Below are 23,231 nucleotides of genomic sequence, written 5' to 3'. Positions count from 1 at the left end.
AGGGAAGCAGAAGCCTGGTTATTTAATTCTTTGTCGACCAGGAGTTTAAATATAAAGTCTACATTTTAGAGATACCTTATATGAGAGCAAACAAGGACTTAGTGAGAAGTCTAGCAGCTTAGTTTTGGACCACTATAGCTGCTCCCAACTTTTCTCACTGGTTGATGAAGATGCAACGCTCCGACTGATGGTTCCAGACGTTTATTAAAGGAATTTTCTGTCACATAAACGCCCAAGACCACCGTGAACACTGCAATAAAATACACAGTGGCAAATATACATCAGTTAAACCGTCATGTTCTCTTATATAAATTGTTCAAATGAAACTTATTACACATATACAAACACAAGAATATTCCATTCAATTGTCCATACCGTATGCCCCTCCAACCAGAAGGTTAGGAGTTGCTAGAAGTCCATTTCTTCCAAATTTCAGTTCTTTGTCTTTCCTATTACCGCTTGCAAAAACCAACTGAGCATGAAACGAAACTTACAGCCCTTTATCGAAAGCATCACGTGACCAAGTGATGACGTAATTGCTGAAGTGGTCAGATAACGTTATTAACCAAACCAAACAGTATTTCCCAAAATATACATAAAAAATGCTTGACTGCGTTCGCTACACTGCCACCAAAATTACAAAAGGTTTACTTTCACCATATTCAAAGAAATAAAACATGTAATTTTCAATAACTTCAATTTTAACCTTTACCCAAAATTTCCATCAATAGATCTTACAATAGGTGACTGATTTTCATGTTAATGCTGAGCTATTTTGAATAATATTCAACTAACACAACTAATTTCTGCACTGGACGCTCAAGAAATGAAGGTTGTGTTAAGCGCTCACCCTTCGGTCCTAACTTATTTTGGCCTACTTGTATTTTCACCTTTCGCACGAGACCATCATCATCTTCCTGTGCCTCAACTACTCTAGCTAGTGGCCACTCATTTCTGGGAGTGTTTTCATCCTTAACGATAACTACATCTCCAATTTGCACGTTTCGTCTGGTTGCATGCCACTGCTGACGAAGGTTGATGTTGGTTAAGTATTCTCGGCGCCACCTATTCCAGAACTGTTCTGAGAGATACTGTACTTTGCGCCATCTTTTTCTTGCATACAGATCTTCTTGAACGAACTTTCCTGGAGGTGGAAGGGGTATTGTAGACTTCATAGTAAGCAAGTGATTGGGTGTCAAGGGTTCAGCACCTTTGGGATCAGTTAGGGTGTCTGTTGTCAGCGGGCGACTGTTGACTATGGACATGGCCTCATAGAAGAACGTTCTTAATGAGGAGTCGTCCAGTCTTCCATTAGCCTGAGCTAGGACAGAGCTCATCACACTCCTTGTCGTCCGAATCTGACGCTCCCATATGCCTCCCATATGACTGGCTTCGGGAACATTCATAAGGAAGTCACATTCCTTTCTTGCGAGATAGGTCGCAATCCTTTCCTTGTCAAGTTCCATCAAGCACTTTCCCAACTCACTCTTTGCTCCTACGAAATTTGTACCTTGGTCAGATCTAATCTGTCTGACTGTTCCTCTTATTGCAATGAAACATCTTAATGCATTTAGAAATGCATCAGTTGTCAGGTCCTCGAGCATCTCGATATGAATGGCTCTAGAGCTTAGGCATGTTAACAACAGCCCATATCTCTTGTACTCTTTTCTACCTTGCTTCGTGTAAAAAGGACCAAAACAGTCGATGCCTGTATATGAGAAAGGAGGAGATGGCTCTATTCGATCAACAGGCAAGTCAGCCATACGCTGTTCTTCAGTTCGACCCCGTACCCTCCTACAGGTCACGCAACTCCTGATGTGCTTGGCCACAACTTTACTAGCACCCATAATCCAGTAGCCATTGGCTCTGAGATCGTTCAGTGTTTGCCCTCGGCCTTGATGCTGTGTTCTTTTATGGCAATGATCAAGTATCAGATGCGTTACGATGCCTTCTTTCGGGAGTATTACGGGATGTTTGAACTCTAGCGACGCTGATGACCTTCTTAACCTGCCACCAACTCTGAGCACTCTGTCCTCAAGAAACGGATCGAGTTCATACATTTTGTGAGTTCTCCTGAGTTTTTGTGATTGGCTGAGCAGCTTCAGCTCTTCTCCAAATGCTTCCTTTTGTGCCGCCTTGATCAGCACAAGAGCTGCTTTCTTTCGCTCCTCTACTGTAACAGGCCCAGATATGTCCCTATGAGCCAGCCTCTGAATGCGAGCAATGACGTTAAGGCAAGTGACCCAGTCTGAAAACCTTGCCAGCCTTATCAGAAGGTCATTTTCCTGCACAACATCCATTTTCAGGACTTTGACCTCTGGGTCACCTATGAGAAGCTCTGGGGTTGTTGGATTAGTCACAATTTCCTGTTCCCATAAGAACTTAGGTCCCTTTAGCCAATCTGATGCCATTAGATCTGCCACCTTGAGTCCTCTAGATGCATAATCTGCCGGGTTTTGACTTGTTTCAACGTAAAACCATCGATTGGGGTCAGTAGAGTCTATGATCTTCTGGATCCGGTTCGCAACAAAGACATGAAAACGCCGGGCCTCATTCTTGATATACCCCAGTACCACTTGTGAATCCGTCCAAAAGTACTCAGCATCGATTTTCAAGTCAAGCTCTTCTCTGAGAACTTTACTTATGGCTGCAGAGATTGTGGCAGCGGTGAGTTCTAGACGTGGTATACTGACAATCTTCATGGGTGCTACCCTAGCCTTAGCCATAACTAAAGTGCAATGCACTTGTTCTTCAGCCACGATCCTGATATACGAGCACTGCCCATAGCCATCATTACTGGCATCAGAAAAGTGATGCAGCTCTATCTTCTGGATCGTGCCAAGATTGTTGGGAACAAAGCACCTTGCTATTTGAATGGTTTGAAGATTGTTCAGATCATTGAGCCATGTCTCCCACTTCGGCCTTAACTCTGGTGGGACAAGCTCATCCCAACCTACACCTCGCTTGCACATTTCTTGCAAGATTCTTTTCCCAGTCAAGATGTAGGGGGCCAGAAATCCTAGCGGATCATATATGCTGGCGACTGTGGATAAGATGCCTCGTCGAGTGGCTGTTCTTTCTTGTTGGACCACATTGAATGAGAAGACATCCATTTCGATGTTCCACTTAACTCCTAGCACTCTCTGAGCTGGTAGCTCTGTGTAGTTTAAGTCCACGTCCTTGACTTGTGGAGCACGCTCACTCTCTGGAATGCTCTCCAAGACCACTTCGTTATTGCAAATAAACTTGTGCAGACGCAGCTGTCCCTTCTGACAGACTTCTCTTGCTTCATGAACAAGTTGCTTGGCCTTTTCCACGGTATCCAAACTGACAAGACCATCATCCACATAAAAGTTTCTACGGATGAAGTTTGCTGCCATGGGGTACTCATGCTCATATTTGGTGGCGAGGTATTTCATGCCGTAATTCGCACAACCTGGCGATGATGCCGCTCCAAATATGTGCACCCTCATGCGGTATTCCTTGGGCTCACTCGCTGTGTTCCCATTCTCCCACCACAGGAACCTCATGAAATCCCGATCTTCTTGAGTGACATGAAAGCGGTGGAACATTTTCTCCACGTCGCAGTTGATCGCAATTGGATACTGTCGGAACCGACACAGCACTCCAGTCAAGGCGTTGGTTAAATCCGGTCCCGTGAGAAGGTGGTCATTCAACGAAGTGCCTTCATATTTGGCAGAGCAGTCGAAGACAACTCTGATCTTTTCTGGCTTTCGCGGGTGGTACACTCCATGGTGTGGTATGTACCAGGTGTTCCCATCTTTTGATGTTGCATGGACTTCCTCTGCATCACCATCTTTGAAAACATTGACCATGAACTGACCATAGTCCTCCTTGTATTTGGGATTTTTGTCCATTTTTCCTTTCAGATGTTTCAGCCTAACTGTGGCTAAATGCTTGTTGCTAGGAAGCTGGGGGCGCTCTCTGAAAGGCAGAGGCATCTCCAGATATCCATTGTCATTATGATGGATTCCCTCTTTCAGAATTTGTAGGAACTGAATATCTTCTTGGGAGATCGTTCCATCTGTAGGATTTGTATCCTGAAAATCTCTCTCAAGAGCCTTAATCGCACATGCAGGTGTAATAGGTGGAATTTCCTTTACAGAGATGCGATAGCAGAATCCTGCATTTATTCCTCCACCAGTATTAGGTGTTTTGGCACCAACCACGCTCCACCCGAGGTCTGTTTTCACTGCATATGGCTCATGCTCCGCTCCTGATACGACTTCTTTCGGTTTTAGAGCTCTGACGCAATCGTAGCCTATTAGCAGTCCAGCAGGACAGTCTAGCAGGTCTGGCATCTCATCAGCTATGTTAAGCAAGTGTGTCCATCCTTTGGCTGTTTTCCGAGTTGGAATGCTGGTCTTCTCCAACGGAATATCGTCTCGAGTGTAAGCTGGTGGTAGTTCAATGCATTCTTCGGAACTGTATCCTCTGACCTTTAACCCACAGGCTCTGTGACAATTCACTATTGACCTGTCAGTCATTGTTGACAACTTGAGCTTAATTGGCTCAGTGTGTGCTTCTAGTTTTTCACACATGTCTTCAGTGACAAATGTATTGCTACTTTGTGTATCTAACAGAGCATACACTAAGATCTCTGGGCTACTTTTGACAGTACTAGACAGCCACACTGGGACTATCATTGAAGTGCGGTCAGCATTCGCCATGTTCATACTACACGAAGCAGTAGCGTTACTGTCTCTCTGTTGGTTGGCTTCAGACTTCTCCACTTGAGCCGGTTCGTCATGAAGCGGAGTTGGATGGCCTTTTCTACAAACATTGCATGTAGCCCTTTTCCGACAATCTTTTGCAACATGGCCAACTCTCAAGCAGGCGAAGCACATTTTGTTGGTTTTCACAAACGCTTTCTTCTCTTCAAGAGTCAGAGCAGCAAACTTTTCACATTTGTAAATGAAGTGGTTTTCTTGACAGCATATGCATTTTATTTGCTTCTTTGTTCGAGCAGCAGATGAATTATCTGTTGAGCTTGCTGATTCACCTGAATCCTTAGCTGGAGGATCTTTCCCTTGAGCAACCTTTGTTGTTGTCACGAGGGTTCTGACTTTGATGCGTTTTACTTCTGTGCCTGGTTTCTCGTCTGTCTTCTTCAAAGCATGAAGCGAGGAAACCGGGTTGCAGGCAATGCGTGCCTCCTCGGCTAAGAGGTTTGAGAATGCTTCAAAACTTGGGTATGGCTTGCAGTCATCCAATTCCTTGGTGACGATTCGATTCCATCGAGTTGTTGCCCAGTCAGGAAGTTTCTGAAGTAGCTTTTGATTCTCCTCACAATCGTCTAGAACTTTAAGACCTGATATATGAGGCATTGCATTTTTGCATGAAACAAGAAAATCACTGAACTCTCTTAGTTTTAGTGGCTCTTTTGGTCCTATCTTGGGCCAGCTACTAAGTTTACTCCTAAAGGCTCTTTGCACTATGAATGGGTGCCCATAGCGCTTGTTCAGTGCATCCCAGGCTTGCGTATATGCTTCATCATCACTTCGATAAAAAGTTCCTTCCAGCACAGACAGCGCATCTCCACTTATATATTTTCTGAGATAAAACAGTCTATGTGCTGGGCTTGTACAGGTAGTCTCTATCAAGGCTTTAAAGCTGGTGCGCCATTCAGTGAATTTCAGAGGATCACCAGTAAAAACGGATGGCTCTGGTGCCGGAAGTCTTGTTATCATCAGAGATTCTTTGAAGGCTTGCACTAGTGTCGCATCATTCAGCCTTTGCTCTGATTGTTTTTCAGAACGAGGAGAGACTGGTGTTTCATGGACAATCTGAGCACATGGCGCTGGGTTATGTTGAGTTTGGAACTGCCCTGGAGACAGAGTTATACTTTTCCTTTCTCCTTGGGGCTGACTTGGAGGCAGAGTTATTTCTTGCTTTCCTCCTGTTTCTCCGTTCATTTTCATTTCCTCCTCCTCATACACATCATATTCAGCTTGCATAGCTTCCAGATCCCTTTGGTTTTCCAGCATTTTCAACTTCTCTTGCTGAGCAAACACTTCCTTTCTTTGTGCAGCTATTTCACTCTCTCTGTTTATTTCAGCACGTTTGGATGCTAAACGTGCAGCTACTTCTGTTTTTTTAATTGACATTTGACTTCCTGCTACGCTACCTGCGCCAGCTCTCGATACAGTAGACCCATATACTGATTTGGCATCGTCTCTCTGAAGTAATTTAACGAGTGATTTCTTCACTGCGGCAGCATCGAACTCTTTGCCTATTTCTGAGCAACGTATTTTCAACAGAGCAACTACTTCCTTAGTTACTGAGGTGCAGCTATCCATTCGCCGTCTTATGTCTTGGCTTGGTGTGGTCAATGCACGTAAGCTGTCATACTCCTGCTTTAGGTGTGACTCATATCTTTCTAAAGTAGCTGTCATACTTTCAAGACTCTCTTTGTCACATTCTTTTTTGAGTTGGCTCCTAATGTACTGAACCTCACCTTTGAAGCTGACATAAGTTAACATAAACTTTCTTTCCTTTTTTGCACTCTCTTCTTTTGCATAGTTAAGCCATTTTTCGGTTGGTCTACGCTCTCTTTCTGATCGCCTAAGTTGTTCAGATTCAGAAATTGGTTCCTGACTCTCTACGCTATGTGCTTGCAGACTGTTATCAATTTCAGCAATGCGTTCTGTCATTTGGTCTCTTAATGTTGCATCTGTTTCAGTTTCTAACTTGGTTTGTAAGTCTATTTTTTCTTCTTCAAGAGCCTGAATTACTCCCTCAAGTACAAGAGCACTCTCTTCACTTTGATCCATTTTCTGAATTATTAATAATCAAAATCTTAAGCAAAACCTTAGCTAAACTTGTGCTATAAGTAATCCTCAGTATTAATTTCAAATATCAGGCATACACATATAGAACCAAACAGGAAATCCAAAGTAGGAATATCTAGTTCCTTAATAACACAGGCCAGAAATATTCACACAAAATATGCACACAATGGCCTTTCACACTTAATTTCAAATATTTACAAGTGATAATGTTTCTTATCAACTAAACCTGAAAGCCAAAGGCTTGGTGATACTACTCACGACCACGGCGCGCTGTTGCTCTTGTGATTACTTGTGGAAACGGCACAGTCTCAATCCTTGTCCTGATTGCCAGCCGCCGCCATATTTTGCAAGTCACTGCAATCGCAACGGTCCGAGCAGATTGCAAGGTTGAAAGACGAGCGGTAGTTTTCTTCAAGCTGCAGGCGAGTTGTAGTCTTCAAGCTGCAACGGTCCTTTTCCCTCTCCCCCATCCATCTCAGCATGGCTGGCGAGAAGTTCACAGCTTGCTTTCACTGTGCGGTCTCCCTCGTTGTTCTCTGGCTTCGAGCCGAGCTGCATACGGTGCACGTGTTCACTATAGCTGCTCCCAACTTTTCTCACTGGTTGATGAAGATGCAACGCTCCGACTGATGGTTCCAAACGTTTATTAAAGGAATTTTCTGTCACATAAACGCCCAAGACCACCGTGAACACTGCAATAAAATACACAGTGGCAAATATACATCAGTTAAACCGTCATGTTCTCTTATATAAATTGTTCAAATGAAACTTATTACACATATACAAACACAAGAATATTCCATTCAATTGTCCATACCGTATGCCCCTCCAACCAGAAGGTTAGGAGTTGCTAGAAGTCCATTTCTTCCAAATTTCAGTTCTTTGTCTTTCCTATTACCGCTTGCAAAAACCAACTGAGCATGAAACGAAACTTACAGCCCTTTATCGAAAGCATCACGTGACCAAGTGATGACGTAATTGCTGAAGTGGTCAGATAACGTTATTAACCAAACCAAACAGTATTTCCCAAAATATACATAAAAAATGCTTGACTGCGTTCGCTACACTGCCACCAAAATTACAAAAGGTTTACTTTCACCATATTCAAAGAAATAAAACATGTAATTTTCAATAACTTCAATTTTAACCTTTACCCAAAATTTCCATCAATAGATCTTACAATAGGTGACTGATTTTCATGTTAATGCTGAGCTATTTTGAATAATATTCAACTAACACAACTAATTTCTGCACTGGACGCTCAAGAAATGAAGGTTGTGTTAAGCGCTCACCCTTCGGTCCTAACTTATTTTGGCCTACTTGTATTTTCACCTTTCGCACGAGACCATCATCATCTTCCTGTGCCTCAACTACTCTAGCTAGTGGCCACTCATTTCTGGGAGTGTTTTCATCCTTAACGATAACTACATCTCCAATTTGCACGTTTCGTCTGGTTGCATGCCACTGCTGACGAAGGTTGATGTTGGTTAAGTATTCTCGGCGCCACCTATTCCAGAACTGTTCTGAGAGATACTGTACTTTGCGCCATCTTTTTCTTGCATACAGATCTTCTTGAACGAACTTTCCTGGAGGTGGAAGGGGTATTGTAGACTTCATAGTAAGCAAGTGATTGGGTGTCAAGGGTTCAGCACCTTTGGGATCAGTTAGGGTGTCTGTTGTCAGCGGGCGACTGTTGACTATGGACATGGCCTCATAGAAGAACGTTCTTAATGAGGAGTCGTCCAGTCTTCCATTAGCCTGAGCTAGGACAGAGCTCATCACACTCCTTGTCGTCCGAATCTGACGCTCCCATATGCCTCCCATATGACTGGCTTCGGGAACATTCATAAGGAAGTCACATTCCTTTCTTGCGAGATAGGTCGCAATCCTTTCCTTGTCAAGTTCCATCAAGCACTTTCCCAACTCACTCTTTGCTCCTACGAAATTTGTACCTTGGTCAGATCTAATCTGTCTGACTGTTCCTCTTATTGCAATGAAACATCTTAATGCATTTAGAAATGCATCAGTTGTCAGGTCCTCGAGCATCTCGATATGAATGGCTCTAGAGCTTAGGCATGTTAACAACAGCCCATATCTCTTGTACTCTTTTCTACCTTGCTTCGTGTAAAAAGGACCAAAACAGTCGATGCCTGTATATGAGAAAGGAGGAGATGGCTCTATTCGATCAACAGGCAAGTCAGCCATACGCTGTTCTTCAGTTCGACCCCGTACCCTCCTACAGGTCACGCAACTCCTGATGTGCTTGGCCACAACTTTACTAGCACCCATAATCCAGTAGCCATTGGCTCTGAGATCGTTCAGTGTTTGCCCTCGGCCTTGATGCTGTGTTCTTTTATGGCAATGATCAAGTATCAGATGCGTTACGATGCCTTCTTTCGGGAGTATTACGGGATGTTTGAACTCTAGCGACGCTGATGACCTTCTTAACCTGCCACCAACTCTGAGCACTCTGTCCTCAAGAAACGGATCGAGTTCATACATTTTGTGAGTTCTCCTGAGTTTTTGTGATTGGCTGAGCAGCTTCAGCTCTTCTCCAAATGCTTCCTTTTGTGCCGCCTTGATCAGCACAAGAGCTGCTTTCTTTCGCTCCTCTACTGTAACAGGCCCAGATATGTCCCTATGAGCCAGCCTCTGAATGCGAGCAATGACGTTAAGGCAAGTGACCCAGTCTGAAAACCTTGCCAGCCTTATCAGAAGGTCATTTTCCTGCACAACATCCATTTTCAGGACTTTGACCTCTGGGTCACCTATGAGAAGCTCTGGGGTTGTTGGATTAGTCACAATTTCCTGTTCCCATAAGAACTTAGGTCCCTTTAGCCAATCTGATGCCATTAGATCTGCCACCTTGAGTCCTCTAGATGCATAATCTGCCGGGTTTTGACTTGTTTCAACGTAAAACCATCGATTGGGGTCAGTAGAGTCTATGATCTTCTGGATCCGGTTCGCAACAAAGACATGAAAACGCCGGGCCTCATTCTTGATATACCCCAGTACCACTTGTGAATCCGTCCAAAAGTACTCAGCATCGATTTTCAAGTCAAGCTCTTCTCTGAGAACTTTACTTATGGCTGCAGAGATTGTGGCAGCGGTGAGTTCTAGACGTGGTATACTGACAATCTTCATGGGTGCTACCCTAGCCTTAGCCATAACTAAAGTGCAATGCACTTGTTCTTCAGCCACGATCCTGATATACGAGCACTGCCCATAGCCATCATTACTGGCATCAGAAAAGTGATGCAGCTCTATCTTCTGGATCGTGCCAAGATTGTTGGGAACAAAGCACCTTGCTATTTGAATGGTTTGAAGATTGTTCAGATCATTGAGCCATGTCTCCCACTTCGGCCTTAACTCTGGTGGGACAAGCTCATCCCAACCTACACCTCGCTTGCACATTTCTTGCAAGATTCTTTTCCCAGTCAAGATGTAGGGGGCCAGAAATCCTAGCGGATCATATATGCTGGCGACTGTGGATAAGATGCCTCGTCGAGTGGCTGTTCTTTCTTGTTGGACCACATTGAATGAGAAGACATCCATTTCGATGTTCCACTTAACTCCTAGCACTCTCTGAGCTGGTAGCTCTGTGTAGTTTAAGTCCACGTCCTTGACTTGTGGAGCACGCTCACTCTCTGGAATGCTCTCCAAGACCACTTCGTTATTGCAAATAAACTTGTGCAGACGCAGCTGTCCCTTCTGACAGACTTCTCTTGCTTCATGAACAAGTTGCTTGGCCTTTTCCACGGTATCCAAACTGACAAGACCATCATCCACATAAAAGTTTCTACGGATGAAGTTTGCTGCCATGGGGTACTCATGCTCATATTTGGTGGCGAGGTATTTCATGCCGTAATTCGCACAACCTGGCGATGATGCCGCTCCAAATATGTGCACCCTCATGCGGTATTCCTTGGGCTCACTCGCTGTGTTCCCATTCTCCCACCACAGGAACCTCATGAAATCCCGATCTTCTTGAGTGACATGAAAGCGGTGGAACATTTTCTCCACGTCGCAGTTGATCGCAATTGGATACTGTCGGAACCGACACAGCACTCCAGTCAAGGCGTTGGTTAAATCCGGTCCCGTGAGAAGGTGGTCATTCAACGAAGTGCCTTCATATTTGGCAGAGCAGTCGAAGACAACTCTGATCTTTTCTGGCTTTCGCGGGTGGTACACTCCATGGTGTGGTATGTACCAGGTGTTCCCATCTTTTGATGTTGCATGGACTTCCTCTGCATCACCATCTTTGAAAACATTGACCATGAACTGACCATAGTCCTCCTTGTATTTGGGATTTTTGTCCATTTTTCCTTTCAGATGTTTCAGCCTAACTGTGGCTAAATGCTTGTTGCTAGGAAGCTGGGGGCGCTCTCTGAAAGGCAGAGGCATCTCCAGATATCCATTGTCATTATGATGGATTCCCTCTTTCAGAATTTGTAGGAACTGAATATCTTCTTGGGAGATCGTTCCATCTGTAGGATTTGTATCCTGAAAATCTCTCTCAAGAGCCTTAATCGCACATGCAGGTGTAATAGGTGGAATTTCCTTTACAGAGATGCGATAGCAGAATCCTGCATTTATTCCTCCACCAGTATTAGGTGTTTTGGCACCAACCACGCTCCACCCGAGGTCTGTTTTCACTGCATATGGCTCATGCTCCGCTCCTGATACGACTTCTTTCGGTTTTAGAGCTCTGACGCAATCGTAGCCTATTAGCAGTCCAGCAGGACAGTCTAGCAGGTCTGGCATCTCATCAGCTATGTTAAGCAAGTGTGTCCATCCTTTGGCTGTTTTCCGAGTTGGAATGCTGGTCTTCTCCAACGGAATATCGTCTCGAGTGTAAGCTGGTGGTAGTTCAATGCATTCTTCGGAACTGTATCCTCTGACCTTTAACCCACAGGCTCTGTGACAATTCACTATTGACCTGTCAGTCATTGTTGACAACTTGAGCTTAATTGGCTCAGTGTGTGCTTCTAGTTTTTCACACATGTCTTCAGTGACAAATGTATTGCTACTTTGTGTATCTAACAGAGCATACACTAAGATCTCTGGGCTACTTTTGACAGTACTAGACAGCCACACTGGGACTATCATTGAAGTGCGGTCAGCATTCGCCATGTTCATACTACACGAAGCAGTAGCGTTACTGTCTCTCTGTTGGTTGGCTTCAGACTTCTCCACTTGAGCCGGTTCGTCATGAAGCGGAGTTGGATGGCCTTTTCTACAAACATTGCATGTAGCCCTTTTCCGACAATCTTTTGCAACATGGCCAACTCTCAAGCAGGCGAAGCACATTTTGTTGGTTTTCACAAACGCTTTCTTCTCTTCAAGAGTCAGAGCAGCAAACTTTTCACATTTGTAAATGAAGTGGTTTTCTTGACAGCATATGCATTTTATTTGCTTCTTTGTTCGAGCAGCAGATGAATTATCTGTTGAGCTTGCTGATTCACCTGAATCCTTAGCTGGAGGATCTTTCCCTTGAGCAACCTTTGTTGTTGTCACGAGGGTTCTGACTTTGATGCGTTTTACTTCTGTGCCTGGTTTCTCGTCTGTCTTCTTCAAAGCATGAAGCGAGGAAACCGGGTTGCAGGCAATGCGTGCCTCCTCGGCTAAGAGGTTTGAGAATGCTTCAAAACTTGGGTATGGCTTGCAGTCATCCAATTCCTTGGTGACGATTCGATTCCATCGAGTTGTTGCCCAGTCAGGAAGTTTCTGAAGTAGCTTTTGATTCTCCTCACAATCGTCTAGAACTTTAAGACCTGATATATGAGGCATTGCATTTTTGCATGAAACAAGAAAATCACTGAACTCTCTTAGTTTTAGTGGCTCTTTTGGTCCTATCTTGGGCCAGCTACTAAGTTTACTCCTAAAGGCTCTTTGCACTATGAATGGGTGCCCATAGCGCTTGTTCAGTGCATCCCAGGCTTGCGTATATGCTTCATCATCACTTCGATAAAAAGTTCCTTCCAGCACAGACAGCGCATCTCCACTTATATATTTTCTGAGATAAAACAGTCTATGTGCTGGGCTTGTACAGGTAGTCTCTATCAAGGCTTTAAAGCTGGTGCGCCATTCAGTGAATTTCAGAGGATCACCAGTAAAAACGGATGGCTCTGGTGCCGGAAGTCTTGTTATCATCAGAGATTCTTTGAAGGCTTGCACTAGTGTCGCATCATTCAGCCTTTGCTCTGATTGTTTTTCAGAACGAGGAGAGACTGGTGTTTCATGGACAATCTGAGCACATGGCGCTGGGTTATGTTGAGTTTGGAACTGCCCTGGAGACAGAGTTATACTTTTCCTTTCTCCTTGGGGCTGACTTGGAGGCAGAGTTATTTCTTGCTTTCCTCCTGTTTCTCCGTTCATTTTCATTTCCTCCTCCTCATACACATCATATTCAGCTTGCATAGCTTCCAGATCCCTTTGGTTTTCCAGCATTTTCAACTTCTCTTGCTGAGCAAACACTTCCTTTCTTTGTGCAGCTATTTCACTCTCTCTGTTTATTTCAGCACGTTTGGATGCTAAACGTGCAGCTACTTCTGTTTTTTTAATTGACATTTGACTTCCTGCTACGCTACCTGCGCCAGCTCTCGATACAGTAGACCCATATACTGATTTGGCATCGTCTCTCTGAAGTAATTTAACGAGTGATTTCTTCACTGCGGCAGCATCGAACTCTTTGCCTATTTCTGAGCAACGTATTTTCAACAGAGCAACTACTTCCTTAGTTACTGAGGTGCAGCTATCCATTCGCCGTCTTATGTCTTGGCTTGGTGTGGTCAATGCACGTAAGCTGTCATACTCCTGCTTTAGGTGTGACTCATATCTTTCTAAAGTAGCTGTCATACTTTCAAGACTCTCTTTGTCACATTCTTTTTTGAGTTGGCTCCTAATGTACTGAACCTCACCTTTGAAGCTGACATAAGTTAACATAAACTTTCTTTCCTTTTTTGCACTCTCTTCTTTTGCATAGTTAAGCCATTTTTCGGTTGGTCTACGCTCTCTTTCTGATCGCCTAAGTTGTTCAGATTCAGAAATTGGTTCCTGACTCTCTACGCTATGTGCTTGCAGACTGTTATCAATTTCAGCAATGCGTTCTGTCATTTGGTCTCTTAATGTTGCATCTGTTTCAGTTTCTAACTTGGTTTGTAAGTCTATTTTTTCTTCTTCAAGAGCCTGAATTACTCCCTCAAGTACAAGAGCACTCTCTTCACTTTGATCCATTTTCTGAATTATTAATAATCAAAATCTTAAGCAAAACCTTAGCTAAACTTGTGCTATAAGTAATCCTCAGTATTAATTTCAAATATCAGGCATACACATATAGAACCAAACAGGAAATCCAAAGTAGGAATATCTAGTTCCTTAATAACACAGGCCAGAAATATTCACACAAAATATGCACACAATGGCCTTTCACACTTAATTTCAAATATTTACAAGTGATAATGTTTCTTATCAACTAAACCTGAAAGCCAAAGGCTTGGTGATACTACTCACGACCACGGCGCGCTGTTGCTCTTGTGATTACTTGTGGAAACGGCACAGTCTCAATCCTTGTCCTGATTGCCAGCCGCCGCCATATTTTGCAAGTCACTGCAATCGCAACGGTCCGAGCAGATTGCAAGGTTGAAAGACGAGCGGTAGTTTTCTTCAAGCTGCAGGCGAGTTGTAGTCTTCAAGCTGCAACGGTCCTTTTCCCTCTCCCCCATCCATCTCAGCATGGCTGGCGAGAAGTTCACAGCTTGCTTTCACTGTGCGGTCTCCCTCGTTGTTCTCTGGCTTCGAGCCGAGCTGCATACGGTGCACGTGTTCACTATAGCTGCTCCCAACTTTTCTCACTGGTTGATGAAGATGCAACGCTCCGACTGATGGTTCCAAACGTTTATTAAAGGAATTTTCTGTCACATAAACGCCCAAGACCACCGTGAACACTGCAATAAAATACACAGTGGCAAATATACATCAGTTAAACCGTCATGTTCTCTTATATAAATTGTTCAAATGAAACTTATTACACATATACAAACACAAGAATATTCCATTCAATTGTCCATACCGTATGCCCCTCCAACCAGAAGGTTAGGAGTTGCTAGAAGTCCATTTCTTCCAAATTTCAGTTCTTTGTCTTTCCTATTACCGCTTGCAAAAACCAACTGAGCATGAAACGAAACTTACAGCCCTTTATCGAAAGCATCACGTGACCAAGTGATGACGTAATTGCTGAAGTGGTCAGATAACGTTATTAACCAAACCAAACAGTATTTCCCAAAATATACATAAAAAATGCTTGACTGCGTTCGCTACAACCACTGTAGACAAGAAAGGGAGTCTTGGCTTAAATGGGAGCAGAGGGACTAAGAGTAATCTAAACGCAAGGACATAAAAGCATGGATTTCAGTTTCTAATTGTTGGAAAGGTAAGAGAGTGCGTATTTTGGCTTTATTTCTCAAATGGAAGTAACTAGACCAAATTACAGATTTGACTTGTTGATCAAAGATGAGCCCTGAGTGTTTGGCTGAAGTTAGGATCCACTTGCTTGTTATTCAGTTGAGTTGGATGAAATATTTGGAGGCAACGTAAGTGACTTTCATTCTGCTGCTCAGAGTTGGGTGTTCACCGCACTCAGCCTCGTGATTGATCGAAGCCTCCAAAGTTGCGAGATTGTGGAAAAGTGTGAGGTGTTGTGTAAAAAACGGGGCTGGTTTTCGATCGATCAGAGTCTCGCCGCCGTCTTTGTTACTCCATTTTCTTCTTGATTTCAGCTCCTTGACTCCTCATTACTCCCTCCTGCTCTCGTCTGTCTAAGTTAGAACGAGAGGACGGTGACAGAACCAGAATTGGTGTGTTTGTGCAACTTGGAAAGAGCTCTACAAAGTGCTGCTTGAATAGGGGTTTCATTTAATGGACTGCCAAAACAAATATAAAGTTGAAAGAAATCAAAAGGGTTTATCTAGTTTGCAAAAAGTTTATATGTTTTCACTTCTACGGTGCAAATATAGACATCTAATGTCGGAAAAGTAAGAAGCAAAAACATATTTTTTGGTATTTTGACTGCAGAGGAAGCCCATTACCATTTTATATTGTACTTGTCTGAGTCCAGACTTTTTATTTATCCATCTGGAGCAGGACTAGATCCCCACTTTATTCTGCTTTTTGTCCCAAAGTAGATCACTATCTGAGCAGGATTTCCAAATGCAAGACAGATTATCAGAGAAGAGATATAAAAGTACTGTCAGAGAGGAAGGGAGACAATTTATCCTGCACACATGGACACATCCACACACATTTTTGCCTTGAGCGCCAAGACTCTCCTTCAGAAAGGAGAAAGTGGACAAAAGACCGAGGACCCGATAACACTCTCATCAAATATAATTTTAATATTCTGCCGTTGCAAAGGCCCCCGAAAGAGGGAAACGGCGACAGAGGCGAATCGAGACGATGAGTGGGAAATGAAAGATAAGATGAAATGAAAGAAGGAGACTGAGGGAGAGGGGGACAAATAGGAAAGAAGGAGCGCTGAAGAGGAGGGTCAGCGAGGAGAGAAAGTAGATAAGTCACAGCTAATTTTTATGCTGTGAATAATTTTGTCGTTCCAAGGCAATTTTGTGCAGAAGAACACTCTTTAATAAGCCCAATTGTGTGATTGGCCTAATGTGAAATTGAAATGCAGCAGTGCGATCCAGTGCTGGCATGCACCACAATACCAGACTGTAATGGAATAGCTCTCCAAATTAACGCTCTATGAAATGAATTATGCCTGTCATGAAAACCAAAGGCTGGTGGGGGGGGACTGTCTGAGGCTAATACCCACATTGTCTGCACCGAGGAACCAATAACACACCTGTTGACTGTCGCTTTAAGCATCCAGGCTCACAACTAACAATGAGTAAACACAGGGTGCAGCTACTGTTCATGCATTGCTTTCTTATTGAGTTTCCTCGTAGCAACCAGTTGTCAAACTTGTAAACCTAAAATCATTTTATACCCAAGCTGAGAGGTTTGTAATTCTTGTTCTGGGAAACTTAGAAGTGGCTTCTAATCTGTGACTTCTCCATCATGTTTGTGTCTTTCTTGAGGTTTGTTCACAGTTTTTTAATGATCTCTGTCGAAACATCTCGTCTGATGTGCATTTTTACCTGTAATTAGGAACATTAGTAGTTATTAGCTTCTTTTGTCTTTTTTTTTTTTACAAGCAAAATAGCATGAAATTCTTCTCTTTTGTTCACACAAACCACTGGGATCTAAAAGTGTTATTCTAACTGTATCGCCCGCAGCACTTGTGTAGACGATCACTTCCAAACTTGTAATACTGAATTTTAAAGCTATAAACGTCACGTTCATTTGCAGATTTGGCTGCACATGTTGTGAGCTGAGGTGAGCACTCAAACACAGGAGAACTAAGGTTTTTAATAATAAAATAAAAAGCTGACAGAGTATCAAACAGCAACAACACAAAATCCAGGGAACGCACAAGGAACGAGGCAACGCAAAACTAAGAGGACGCCATAAAAGAGGCACAAAAAGCATGATGGAACAAAGACTGAAGGTATCCTGGGAGAGGTGATCACTGAGTGAGTGCAGCTGAGGCTAATGGGCAGATGAAGAATATATGTGAATGATAAACTGAAGGCAAGAATGAGGGGAAACAGGCAGAAAATGGGCAACAGAAAACATGGTTAACACATGAAATCTCAAAATACAACAAGGAAATAATTCAAGACCCGCTGCTTTTCATGCCAGAGTTCAAAACTAAAATTATCTTTTGATGGGAAGGGACAGAATTAAAGTTGTTTTGGTCAAATTGTTTCAAATTGTTTGCAGTAATGCAAGATTTTTATGTGATCTGTTGGTGTTCAAGGAACAAGGATGACTCTCGGCTACTACCTGCAAAATTCTATTATAGCCATTTTTGTGATAGATAAGGTTGATTAGCTGTGGCAGCCATCTTGAAATGAGTTGGCTCCAAAAGCTATTCACTTGTAGAAGTGCATCCCGTGATTATTTCAGTCGTTTTTATAGATACTCTGTCACCTCGGATGCAACAAGTCGTTCATACAGGAACAAGATGAGCGAAGAAGAAAATTCCAGCCGTACAAAGAGACAGATCGATTCTTATAAACCATGCCTCAGACTACCAAAGGACAGTGATCCAGCATGTGAGAGAGCACCGAGCCGGCGCCAAGAGGCCCAGAGCCACCATCAATCATGACAAGCATCAATCACCCTCGGCTTTGATTGACTCCGCTGTTGAAGTCATCTTTGCAGGGACTCTGTCTGCCACCACAGTAATGATGATTTAAAGCAAGCGTGTTTCTCCGGGGAATCTGTTTATGTTCTGAGGCTGCCTCGGATCAGTGCCTGCCTCCTAAATCAAGTTCTCACTATCTGAATGTGGAGTCTGTAATGAGTCCAATATTAGTTAGCTGTTTGTGGTTAAAGCTCTTAGCAGATCAGTCTGTTGACAAGTTGCTCTTATGATTTGACTGGACTGTTGAAAACATAAACTCAACCATTTTCGTGGTGAAGAAAAACTGCAAAATGTATCCAGATGCTCCCTTATTTGCTGGTGTGTCGTTCTGCTCCACAGAGGACCTGCCGCCAATAAGCTGCCCTTTGTTTTGACAGTTTTGCCTGATTTGGTGGCGGTTTCTGCAAACATATAGACCACTGGGCTTCAATTAAAATACACTGAGGTCCGCCGAGATAAATTTTTCTCTTGCAAAAGTTCCAGTAAAGAAAGAATGAAATATACATATATAAAGTTCTACTGGAAATTTAACAACTTATCTGGGTCCAGATTAGACTTTATTTGGGTTCAGATCTGGACAATAGACAGGCAAGAGTGATCAAATTTGTGGCATTAATTGAAGAAAATCCTGCTTTTGTTTTGTCCAAATGAAGGCCACTGCCAGATTCTTATGTAGATTCTTTATTGATGAAACTTGCTGCTGTTTATTACTAATTTGATGATTAAAGGTATCGTTTGAACAGAATAAAGAAGATATGTTTTAGCTCAAAAACACTGAAAATAAAAACCAAACCTCAGCCGGGGTATTTAATATAATTTCCTAAATTAGTTCCCTTTTGATCTCAGTCATTGAATTTCCGAGCGCTTTGAATCCCAGTAACCTCCAGGTCTTCCTCTGTAAACTTCCCACTGGAGTCTGCTCAGGTGGGCCCGTCTTTCACATACACTCAGGACACCCTAACTACCCCCCCTACAAAAAAAAAAAANAAGCTGAAACACATCCAGGCTGCGACAGCACTGCTCCTGGAAGTGGCAGGTAATGATCTGTTCCATGTTGTAAAAAAAAAAAAAAAAGAAAGAAAGCTCAAATCCCCCAGAGGTCACTCTCATTACAGCCAGGGGTCTGCTTAATCTTGCTCCTGTATAGTTTCCTTTTCCCGAGCAGGAATGAGAAAGGAAGAGCCTTATCTCCAATGATGAATTTACTCGGAGACGTAAAGGAAAATCAATAGAGCAGCGGCTGCACCGAGGTGGGCAGGCTCCGTGTGTGTGTGTGTGTGTGTGACGAGAAAGCTCTGTAAATGAAGTGGAGATATTCAGCGAGTGTAGCGCGCAGAGCTCTGGGGGTGAAGTGTGCACGACTCCCATGGAAGGCCATCGGGGTGAGGAGGAGGGAGGGGAGGGAGGGATGTGTAATGGAGCTCCAGTGACTTATCGGTGGGACCCGAAAGTCGATGGGTTTGTTTATATTGACTGAGACTCCAGGTCCACTTGTTATTTGAAGAGTGAATGAGGGTGAAGGAGAGGGGAGAGAGGAAGGGCAAATATTTTCCCGAAGCAAATGCAAATGTCACTGAGATAAAATGCAGATGCCGTTAACTCTTAACATGACTTGCATCGTTTGACTAAATGAAAATAGTTTCAAATATTAAGTGACAGATGATTTTAGTCTCCATGGAGTTGTGGTAATTGGCATATCAATTAGAAGCTTCATCATGGGCCACCGCTGGAAGGCAAAGGTGGATAATAATGTTTTTGTCCGTCTGTGTTTGTGTGTCTGTCTGGTAGCGAAACATCTTGTGAACCACTGAACGAATTTTAATGAAACTCTCAGAAAGTAATCATTTGATGTACAATTACAGCTGATTAACTTTTGGAGTCAATCCAATTTAAGCTGGTTGCCACTAATTGACCTTAGGCGACACAAAAATGGCTATAAATCAGTCAGTTTTACAGATATTGAGCTAAAATTTGATTTGGAAGTAGCTAAGAGTCACAACACATTTTCTGAGCATGAAAGTTTGACCAAAACAGCTGCAGTTAAAGTCATTTCTCAACATGAGATGATCTTAGTCAAATCTCAGGCATTAAAGGTGGTGAGCGATATGCATTCTTTCAACAAAGAAGTGAAATAGCTTGGATTAGAAATTCTTAGAATTTAAAAAAACGGGGGTGGGCAACCCTGGTCCTCGAGGGCCACCATCCTGCATGTTTTACTTGTTTCTCTGCTCCAACACACCTGCAGGATAGTGGCCCTCGAGGACCAGGATTGCCCACCCCTGATATAAACTAATCACATAATGGGGTTAATAATGTCTTACAGTTTGCTACCATCCTCCTGTTTTGTGCAGGTCTTCAGGCTGATCTAGAACCAGCCGTCCTGGATGGGAAGCTCGAGGAGAGTCCCAGGAGCTCGGCCATGTTGACGCCCGTGTCCGAGGTCTCCTCCGTGGACCTGGTCACTCTTTCCCCTCCTCAGATCTCACCGTCCTCGCAGCTCTCTGAGACGGCGTCAGACACCAGCGCCCCGGAGGTCCCAGAGGTCACGGAGGCCACGAAGGTCGCAGACCTGAGCACCGAATCCGGCAGTGTTGCAGACTCGGCCGTCACAAACGGGGAGGCGTGCACAGATGACAATAAAGAGCCCAAAAAGAGCAAAGCTCACCTTCATTGTCCTGTTTGTAAAGTCACGGTCAACTCCGTCTCCCAGCTGGAAGCACATAACAGCGGTACGAGTGTGACGTGACTCCCCTTGGAAACAGAAATGTTTTCAAAAGCTTCTTACATTTGCTGGTGATTTTTTTTTTGTCTCAGAGCTATTTATTTAGCAGGAAATAGAAGCTGTCAACTCTCTGCTCTCTGTACCAGGTACAAAGCACAAGCTGATGCTGGAAGGTCACGCCGTTCTGCCTCGACGCAGGGGGAAAGTGGTGGCAGCTCGAGCCGGCTGCAAGAGCAAGCGGCTCGGCAGCAAAGGCAGCGTCGGCGTGCCGAGCAAGAACTTCCAATGTGAAGCGTGTGAGGTCTTTGTGAACTCTGAGACCCAGCTCAGCCAGGTAAAGTAAAATATTTACATTATACCGTATGTTCGAGTAACTCTGTAATAAAACATTTAAACTGTGAATTCAGGCCGAAGGGAGTCCTACAGATTTGTCAAGCCGTTGGAAGTGAGAGTGTCGCTAACCTGATAGGGTTTTGCTCAAAAAGCCGTAGAAGTGATGCTGACTCTGCAGGGAAACGTTCTCCGGTCCAATCTTGCCAGTCAGAGGAGAAAATGTTGCTCACAATTTCCTCAGCTGCACAGAGAGAGATGATGTGGCTGCAGAATTAATCAGGAAACAGAGCTGCTCACAGATAGTTATCAATTACCTCCGACACCAGGAGTTTCACATTGAATATTAAATCACACTGAACTGCATTAAAATGATCACCACCATGTATACTGAAGTGATAAATATGAGTGATGGATTTTTAAAGACCCTACTTAGTCAAAAAAAGATAAATATAACATTAGTTTGATGGAGTGTGTGTGAGCCTAATTATGAGCAGCAGTTTCATTTACATGAATGAAGCCAAAGCAGGCTGGGAGTGTAAGGTACATTTAAGCTGCTATTTTTCAGCTGATATCATCGAATACAAAGTGCTCAGTGAGCAGGAGTTTATTTGCCACTCATTATTGCCAACTATAATGGCTTCTGTGTTTCTTCTGGAGATATCAGCTTCAAACCAGGTTAGGGAGGTAATTTATTTGCTTTTGAAGTTCATCGTCGTCTGTAAGCAAAATATATCATGAACCACTGGATGGACTGTTATGAAAGTCTCAGGAAGTAATCGTTAGAAGTACATCTGCAACTGATTAACCTTTGGAGTCAACCACATTCAAAATGGCAGCCAAAGCTTTTCAACCGGAGCAGACATAAAAGTGGCTATTATTCAGTCAGTTCTGCAGCTAGAAAGCTAAAATTTGGTGAGGCTGTAGCTGAAAGACATCCTTAACACATACTTCAAGTACTAACAGATAATGTGACGTCTTGCAATATCGCATGATAATAATGAGATGATCTTAGTCTAAAACTCTGGAATAAAAGGCAGTGGGTGACGTGCATTCCTTCAAGGAACGCCATTTCTGCGAGTCTTAAGGAATGCTTTGATAAAAAGTGGGAAAACATTGAGAATATGCCGGCACGTGTGAGCACCCAAGATGCTTCCGTCTTATATAAACATCCTCCAGCCCAGGAGGACAGACGCTTTGCAGAGCGATGCAGGCAGCCTCGCAGAGTAATGTGATGTAATTTCTGCGCGCCTCAGCCTTGCTCGGTGTGTATCCATTATTCAGCAGACAACATTTGAAGTTGTTCCGCCGTGGTGCGACAGATGCTCGCGAGCGTGCTAATAGTGTTTCTGCCGGTCTCCGCAGCACATGAACAGCAGAAGGCACAAGGATAGGCTGGCTGGAAAACCACCCAAACCCAAATTTACCCCCCACAGCAAAAGCCAGCCGAGCTCCGGCTTAACGGTAAGTCTCAGCGTGAAGACGCAGACAAACAAAACACAGGCAGTCACACATATGCACACAGGCACTGACACACTCATGGAAGACAATCAAAACATAATTGCCCATTTTTTGTAGCAGATATGCTTGAATATGGTGCATACAGTGCTGTGCAAAAGTCGTGAATCATCCCTAATTATTGCCTGTCGCCAAAAGGCGAAAGGTGGGCGTTTATGTTGATCCTCGTGTCTGTGCATGTGTGACTTTTACCAAAATATCTCATGAACTGCTGGACAACTTTTAATGAAACTTGCAGACAGTAATCATTGGATGCACATCTACAGCCAGTTAGCTTTTGAAGTCAGTCCAATTTAAAATGGCCACCACAGCTAACTGACATTGACCAGCATAAAAATGTCTCTGAGTCAGCTTTACAAATATTAAGCTAAATTTTGATGCGGTAGTAGCTGAGAGTTATTTACAACACAAGCTCCCAATGTCGTCAAGGTTTGACCAAAACGGCTACAACTTCATCATTTCTCAACATAAGACGGTCTTAGTCTAAAACTCTGGCATGAAAGGCAACCAGAGATGAAAATAACCTTTAATTTCTTGATGTTTTGCTTCTGAGGACCCAGATTTTTAATGTTTTAAAGTGGTTTTG

The 23,231-nt window shown here is 43.4% G+C and overlaps 2 protein-coding genes across 6 annotated transcripts in view; one reads left to right on the top strand and one right to left on the bottom strand.

Moving 5' to 3' along the window:
* Positions 1 to 23,231, top strand: part of znf385c (zinc finger protein 385C) — a 137,833-nt gene that overhangs the window by 107,501 nt on the left and 7,101 nt on the right. For all 4 annotated transcript variants that reach the window (XM_025008893.2, XM_037978566.1, XM_037978567.1 and 1 more), the window contains 3 exons: positions 20,427 to 20,804; positions 20,944 to 21,131; positions 22,493 to 22,591. In XM_025008893.2, coding sequence (XP_024864661.2) covers positions 20,427 to 20,804; positions 20,944 to 21,131; positions 22,493 to 22,591 — 665 coding nt within the window. The remainder of the gene's footprint in view (positions 1 to 20,426; positions 20,805 to 20,943; positions 21,132 to 22,492; positions 22,592 to 23,231) is intronic.
* On the bottom strand, positions 7,280 to 15,551 carry LOC112451007. Of its 2 annotated transcripts, none has more exons than XR_005233826.1 (2): positions 7,630 to 15,551; positions 7,280 to 7,504 (listed from the first exon to the last, which is right to left on the bottom strand). XR_005233826.1 is itself a non-coding variant. In XM_025008891.2 (2 exons), the coding sequence occupies exon 2, from the start codon at positions 14,046 to 14,048 to the stop codon at positions 8,025 to 8,027; it is 6,024 nt and encodes a 2,007-aa protein (XP_024864659.1). In that variant the 5' UTR covers positions 14,049 to 14,758; positions 14,884 to 15,551; the 3' UTR covers positions 7,280 to 8,024. The 2 variants fall into 2 exon arrangements, 1 of the variants encoding a protein (XP_024864659.1); XM_025008891.2 differs by having other exon boundaries at positions 7,280 to 14,758; positions 14,884 to 15,551.

The sequence above is a fragment of the Kryptolebias marmoratus genome, linkage group LG12 (genome assembly GCF_001649575.2).
Source record: "Kryptolebias marmoratus isolate JLee-2015 linkage group LG12, ASM164957v2, whole genome shotgun sequence".
Lineage (NCBI taxonomy): Eukaryota > Metazoa > Chordata > Actinopteri > Cyprinodontiformes > Rivulidae > Kryptolebias > Kryptolebias marmoratus.
This window is presented reverse-complemented; position numbering and strand designations above follow the sequence as displayed.

Bases quoted from the DNA above. Each gene is read 5' to 3' on its own strand.
- LOC112451007 (XM_025008891.2), bottom strand. From the start codon at position 14,048: ATGGATCAAAGTGAAGAGAGTGCTCTTGTACTTGAGGGAGTAATTCAG.